Source organism: Nansenia antarctica (assembly GCF_963989245.1).
Source record: "Nansenia antarctica genome assembly, chromosome: 7".
NCBI classification, from domain to species: Eukaryota; Metazoa; Chordata; class Actinopteri; order Argentiniformes; family Microstomatidae; genus Nansenia; species Nansenia antarctica.
This window is the reverse complement of record NC_137677.1, coordinates 52,888,226-52,895,851: the sequence shown is the minus strand read 5'-3', so window position 1 is coordinate 52,895,851 and position 7,626 is coordinate 52,888,226. Positions and strand designations below refer to the sequence as shown.

Sequence of the window (7,626 nt, the reverse complement as noted above, 5' to 3'; positions counted from 1 at the left end):
ACAGCTCGCCCTCTCGCCCAGCCGGGTCACCAGAGACCAGTCGTCTGACAGGGGAGAGTAACAGTACAGGGCGTGCATGGCTCCGCCTGAGGAACACATAAACACACACACACACACACACACACACACACACACACACAGAAAAGGACTGTTACAATACACACATTCACATACATACACACACACACACACACACACACACATCAACAAGATCTTTTTAGGCCACTCACCAACCACATATATACGTTCCCTGAAGGTGACAGCGTTGGTACATTTGGCTTCGATGGGCATGGGCGCTCGCAGACTCCAGCTGTCTGTCCCAGGCTCCCAGCACTGCAGCCTATCAGTGGCCAGCTTCCCGTTGGGCCCTCCTCCAATCGCAAAGATCCACCTCCCAAAGCTTGCTGCAGCAAACGAACTCACACCCAACAGGAGGGGGGGGGCCTAAAAACACACACATTGAAACAGACAGAGCGGTGAGTTATGTTGACTGTGTGTTATATCAATGTACTGTGTCATATACAGTAGAATGGTATTAAATAAGTTGTGCATCCCACATTTCTGATGAGTTGGCCACCTATGAGAAGAGGATCAATACAGTCTAGAGTACGGACAGACTGACTGACAGAAGCAAGTAGATAGATATGTTTGTTAACCTGTGTCCAGCGGTTGTGAAAGGGATCGTAGGCCTCCACACTGGTGAGTCTCTGAGTCCCATCGAAGCCTCCTAGCGCGTACACCTTCCCCCCGTGAACCGCCATCTTGTGTCTCCAGCGGCCGGTGGCCAGGGGCTCCACCTGGATCCACCTGTCCAGGGCGCCGTTGTACTTCCACACCTCGTGCTGCGTCTCCTTACCTCCTGAAGCATCAAGAGGAACAGGAGAGAGAATGATCAAACTAGATGGGCTGCACTTATATAGCGCCTTATTCCAAAGCGCTTTACAATGGCCTCTCATTCACCCATTCACTCACACATTCACACATGAATGGCGGCAAGCTACCATGCAAGCCCCGCTCATTGGGAGCGATTTAGAGTTCAGTGTCTTCCCCAAGGACACCTCGACACGTGGACAGCCGGGGATGTAATGGCCGAACGGCCGACCTTGCGATCATTGGACGCCAGCTCTACCTCCTGAGCCACAGCCGCCCAAAATAAATAAAAATAAATAAAAGAAGAAATAAACCAGCCCTGCTCTCTACTGTGTGGTGCAGCGAAGGAGGGAGAGTTGGGGGATGAGAGGCGAGGAGGCAAGTTGGGTGGAAAGTTGTATTTCTGTATAGTATCTTTCTCCCTCAAGTATATACGATGAACACTGTAACACATTGTGCTTGTGTTGTATTTACAGATACAACTTCATCCTTTATCAACCCTATAGAAATAGGTGTCTGAGGCTGTATACAAGAACAGAGTGTGTACATGTAATTAATTATAATAATTTTGCCATTTAGCAGACGCCTTTATCCAAAGCGACTTACAATTACGAATTACAGGGACATTCCCCCTGGAGTAACTGAGGGCTAAGTGCCTTACTCAAGGGCACACTAGTAGTGGTGTGGTTTCAGGCGGGATTTGAACTCACAACCTTCCGATCACAAGTCCAACTCACTATCCACTAGACCACCACTACCCCACAACGTGTGTGGGCAGTAGGAGGTGTGTATCAGTGGAGGCTATCTTGCAGGAAGCAGATAATAACCATGCTCTGGCACACAGGAAACACCAGAGTGTTGTGCTTTTCCTGGGTTGGGCAAACGTTCACAACCACAGTCGCGCAACTTAACTACATCTGGGTGGAGATGCTCTCAGAGCCAGCTACCCCATAACTGATGATAGGGATGTGGGCCTATATTGTAGTATGCTCAGTGATATGATATGAGACAGCAGCACACACACAGCACAGCACACTCCTAGGGAGAACAGAGCTCAGGGCTCTGGGCAGGGTCAGCCCCTGTCAGGCTCTCCTGGAGCAGTTAGGGATTAAGTGCCTTGCTCAAAGGCACAACAGCAGTGATGGTAGGTATCATGCCAGCAAACCTCCAGTCAACAGCTCAGATCTGGCTCCCTCCTAAGGTGGGGATCGAACCAGCGACCTTTTGATTGCTAGCCGGCCTCTCTCACCTCTAAGCAACCTGCCACAACAATAACAGTGCTACTCACCAGATATGTACACTTCATTACGGAAAGTGGTACAGGCGAACTCCACCCACTTCCTGTTCTGAGACTCTTCCTCCATCTCTGTGATTGGTAGCTTGGTGACCTCAAGCCGGCTGCGGCGCAACGGGTCTAGGCAGGTTACTGTGGCAACGAAGCGCTCATCTCTGGTGCAGCCGCCAATGATCATGAACACCTCAGACAGGAAATGTTGCAGACGAGGCTTAGTGCGTTCCGAGACCACCTACACATACACACACACACACACACACACACACACGTAATCAGACTTACTAGTATTCACATACATGATCAGACATGGCACTATAAGCCGGCTCATCACCAACTTTTGACACAAACAATAATATACACACCTCATTGCCTGAAAGGTGGTACATGCGAGCCTCCTGCATTAGCGGGAAAGCCTCACTGCAGCGGCGAATGAGCTCGTCCGACTCCACTCTCTCCAGGAAGAAGGCAGGCTCCAGGAGTGGCAGTCGTACGTATGTGAGCAACCCGGCCAGCAGAGGGCAGCGTTCATCTTGTTGTGCACAAACCCAGCGCATCAGTGCCTCAAACACACACTCCTCATTGGTCACCCCCAGGTCGTCCCGCTTCAGGACACACTCCAGTGCCGTCGCTGGGAGCTCAAGGAACTCCTCCTGCTGTATCACCGTGGAGAACTCAGCGATGATGTAATTCTGAACTTTGACCCTCAGAGCAGGGAGGCAGTGTCTGTCCGCCAGGCGCAGAACCCCAACACAGCTCTCAGGCTGGAGGGACTCAGTCAGGAACCTAGCACAGGCCTCTACCACACGGGGGAACTAGAGAGATAGAGAGAAAGAGAGAGAGGGAGAGAAAGGAATAGGTTTTTTTCTTACTCTTTCTAAAAACACACACACACGCACACGCGCATGCACACGCACACGCACACACACACACACACGCACACACGCACACGCACACACACACACACACACACACACACACACACACACACACACACACACACACACACACACACACACAAACACTTCACACCAGCCACCCCCTGATGCCCAGCTGTTCAGTTAATTTAGGCCTGAGAGAAAAACAGAACCTGAAAGTAAACAACAACTGCAATTTTCACTTCCCCCTCTGATCTCACATCATCACCTGATTCAATGTCTGAAGAAACACTCATCTTCTGTAACAGTCAGAAGGGAGTTTTGACAACAGACAACAGTTATCCTCAGTGGTCTTTTAAGGAGAATAAAGAAAGGGAAGTAAACGTAAGGGAGGACAGCTTGTGTTTTTATACACTGTTCAAGTGGGATTCTAGAGTGTTTCACCTGGAACAGACATGCAGCCTCCAGTGTTCTCTGGACGTTAGCGTGGGTGATGAGGGCTCTGCTGGTGTAGGTGTAGTCCAGGAGTGTCTGCATGGTCTCACTCTCCACCCCTTTAATCTCCACACGCTCCTCCTGACTCTCCCTAAGACCACTGCAAAACATCGCCCTGCACCCACACACACACACACACACACACACACCACACACACACACACACACACACACACACACACACACACACACACACACACACACACACACACACACACACACACACACAGGATTATAGTATCTGTTGGTGACATGAAAACACTTATGATCCAAACTGACAATTAAAAGTGAAAGGTAATGCAAAAAATGTGTGTGTGTGTGTCCATGCGTGTGTGCATGCGTGTGTGTATGTGAGTGTGTATGTGTACCTGTAGTAGTTGCTGGCAGCGGCCAGCACAGCTCTGTGACAGGGGAAGTCTTGTCCTTGAACACTCAGAGTCACGTCGGTCAGCTCCCTGCTCACACGTAGCGTCTCCATGCCCTTCTGCAGCTCTAGCGGAAGACTCCCATCCTCCCAACACACCTTCTCTCCCTCCTCTCCATCCTCCTCTACCTTCACAGGATCGGACCCCTCTTTGGGGGCTCTGTCTGAGGGGCAAGGTAGGGGGTCGTCTGTGGTCCTCTCCAACGAGTCGCTCATCCTCACACTGAAAGTCCCGTCAACAACAACAACAACACACACAGCACTCGCCTGCTGAGATACACACTAACCGTACACACCAGCTGTCCAGTCGAACACCATGTACACACCCTCTGCCGAAAAAACACCCACACCTACACTGTGAAGATACACTCAAGTCCTAACACACATTTGTCACACCACGGTACATAACTTCACTGTGTATGTTTGTGAGTGTGCTTAACTGTTTTCAATGTCAGGCCCTCTTTACACACTTCCTGTTCCTCTTCCTGGCGATAGTTGATTGGAGGGCCTCCTGTGTTACAGATGATGCAACACTTGTATTTAAGATCCTTATTTTCGCTGCAGCCAGGGTGGAGCCTGGCCGATGTATCATGGTTTTGCACATACACACACATACACACTCACGCATGCAAGCACACGCACACGCAGACAGACACACACACACACACAGACACACACACACACACACACACACACACACACACACAATCAACTTTCTCAACCCTAGAGATCCAGCCAACTGATGGGTGGGGGCGAGGGGTTGTTGGCGTTTTTTACAAATTGTAACCATCTGCTTGGTCACAAATGACAGATGAAGTGGGCTGTTAGAATGGTTAAAGAAAGTTAAATGCAGCACTCTGTTCAGAGCTCAAACCATCTCAGGAACACGTTGGATGCAAGATAGATTGCAACGTAGGTGGAGGAAGACCTTTGGGTCTTACAGGAATAGGTGTCCTCTGCACATGCACAGCCTTCCTATTTCGTCTAGGACTCGGAAGACAATAGTTGAGCAGATGGTTAGCTGGGAGCATATATGCAGTTTGTGGGAGGCAATGCATCTGCCTTGGGAGACTAGTTCCACCGTCCTTCAAATGCATTGACTTAGGCAATACAATGCTTAGACAGAATAGGTAATTAAATTCTAACTTTAAAGGTCCAGTATGTAGGCTACAGTAGATTTGAGATTTTAAATGTGCTAACTGGGTTAGGTTTATGGTTATGGTTAGTGTTGGGGATTTGTATTAAAATAACTAGAAGTGATAAATCATGTACTGTGTGCTCATTTAAATAATATGTGACTGAGGTCAGTTGAGAAAAAATGGGAAGGTCTTGCAATAAGCCAAAAGAGTTTCTGCTTTTGAGCGACATGGGGGGAAGGGGCTCCTGACTAGAAGAAAGTGTTGTGGTTCAAACCGCCTGTAGATTGCTTATTTTTGCCTATGTGCTAACAACCATTTTGTACCTGCTGTTATGATATTCTATTTTCCTATGCTACTTTTATACTATCATAACTAATGATTAATGATAATCTATTCTTCTATACTGTATTTTAACTTGTTAATCGAATCCCAAGTCATGGGACTCTGTGGGCCTGGCAACAGTGATGTTTACACAAGCTATCCTGATAAGGACATAGGGCCTACTGACCTGGTCAGGAGGGAATGTGTTTGAAGATTAAATAACTGGCCAATTAGTGCTTTAGAACGCACGTAGAATACACCCAAAATAACTGTATCAAAATGTCTGTACATCCTAAAAACATAACTGTGTGCATATGCTTACTGGTTTCTTAAAAAACATAACAGAATAAAGACTATATGTACCAAGGCGAAACGGGGGCTCTTGTCTGGTGAAGCTTCTGCAGTTAACCTATTGACGACTAGCTGATACTGGCCTTCGGAGGTGGAGTTAGATAAGACCCCTTTCCATGGAATGAAATGCAATTGCTTGCTGATGTGCTCGAATAAATATTCTCTTAAAGAACAGTTCAGTAGTGTGCCTAATATTTGATTGGATCATTTTATCTTAGAAGTTATATCAAGGACGTCTCGTTGAGATTAAACGAACTCGCTTGTAAGTAAAGACTCAATTAACTCAATTCTGGAGAAGTTGATCGCCTATACAATAGGGTTAGATAAATCAAGGAATTAGATGGCACAAGTAATGTATAAAGTAAAAAATAAGATGCTTCCAGACTGTATCCAGAGACTATTTCAAGTTAGACAGAGTAATAACGAACTCAGATGAATATGTATGTTTATGAAAACAAAGATTAGAACAAATGCAAAACAAAGACAGTTAAAGGAGTTAACTTATGGAATACTTTTGAAAAGGAAATGAAAATGTGTAGTAGGCCTACACTAAAAGGATTTTAAAAATTATTTTAAAATAAGATGATTAACAAGTATAAAACAGAGGTTTAAATATAGTTTTTGTTTGGTATTTTTGAACTTTTTGTTGAAATTTTGTTTGTAAAAGTTTCAATGTTTTGATTATGCATTCATGGGGGGAAAAAATCATACATGTAACAAGGGTAGGCGCAATAAGCCATGGCTTCAGCCTACACCTTTTTGGTCCTGGTGTTATGCATTGTGACTGTGTAAATTTTTTATATCTGTATTGTGAATTGTATAGGGAACCAAAATAAACATTCTCAATTCAAATTAGATCACACGAAGAAGAATGTTCCGTTTTCGTCCAAACAAAGCGCCCATTGAACCATCCTTAGCCCTCAACCCAGAGCATAAACAGCTGCAATACATAATCCAGCCACACAGGGGCGCTCTGTGGATGATTTGCTGATGGTTGATTTTTCAAAACCTTACTGACGTTGAACTTGATGTCACTTATAAACCTTTCATGAACTGCATTTTTGATTAACATAATGTAACAAATGAAGGAATAACAAGGCTCTCCTATTTGCAATCAATTATTGATGTTCTTCCAATAGAGAGATTGAAATATGCCGGTAATGTCCCAGTACCATACATTTGTCTCACCCTGTGGTTTTCTTTTGTCCACTAGATGACACTCTTACATGACTTTTGACGGAGCATCTATTTTCTGCCTTCTAATGGTACTGGATTCTTTCATTTCATGCTGAGACAGATGATATAGTTGTCAAATTGATTTGGAATTCAACAGTAATATATTGAGATGGCATCTTTTCTCTGGTGTAATCGTCATCATATTCTCTCACAATAATTAGGGTCGGAGAGAGATAGAGCACATGACAGACAGACAGACAGACAGACACACACACACACACACACACACACACAAACACACACACACACACACACACACACACGCACGCACACACACACACACACGCACACACACACACACACACACACACACACACACACACACACACACACACACACTCACACTCACACCACAGTGCACTTCTGAGATTGGTCGCTGGTCTGTTCGTGTCAGACAAAACCACATGTTAACTTCCTCTTGCATGTCTGCAGGAAACTGACAAATCCACACTACAACACCAAGCACATAGATTGACGTCAGACAGACACACAGACACAGACATACAGACGCCCAAGGTGTCTGAGCTCAGTTCATTGTTTTATTGGTGTGTCTTTAAGGAGACAGGCGTGTAGTTGGCGTGTAGTAGTTGAACCCCTGTGTATTGATCAGGCAGGGACAGA

The 7,626-nt window shown here is 46.0% G+C and overlaps 1 protein-coding gene across 1 annotated transcript in view; it reads right to left on the bottom strand.

Moving 5' to 3' along the window:
- Positions 1-4,174, bottom strand: part of klhl6 (kelch-like family member 6) — a gene marked incomplete at both ends in the record, with an annotated part of 4,387 nt that extends 213 nt beyond the window's left edge. The window contains 7 exons of the mRNA XM_080536909.1: positions 1-86; positions 231-444; positions 657-859; positions 2,159-2,396; positions 2,527-2,976; positions 3,484-3,649; positions 3,903-4,174. The exon at positions 1-86 is cut by the window's left edge and continues 213 nt beyond it. Of these exons, the coding sequence (XP_080393035.1) occupies positions 1-86; positions 231-444; positions 657-859; positions 2,159-2,396; positions 2,527-2,976; positions 3,484-3,649; positions 3,903-4,174 (1,629 nt within the window). The remainder of the gene's footprint in view (positions 87-230; positions 445-656; positions 860-2,158; positions 2,397-2,526; positions 2,977-3,483; positions 3,650-3,902) is intronic.
- Positions 4,175-7,626: the final 3,452 nt, after the last annotated feature.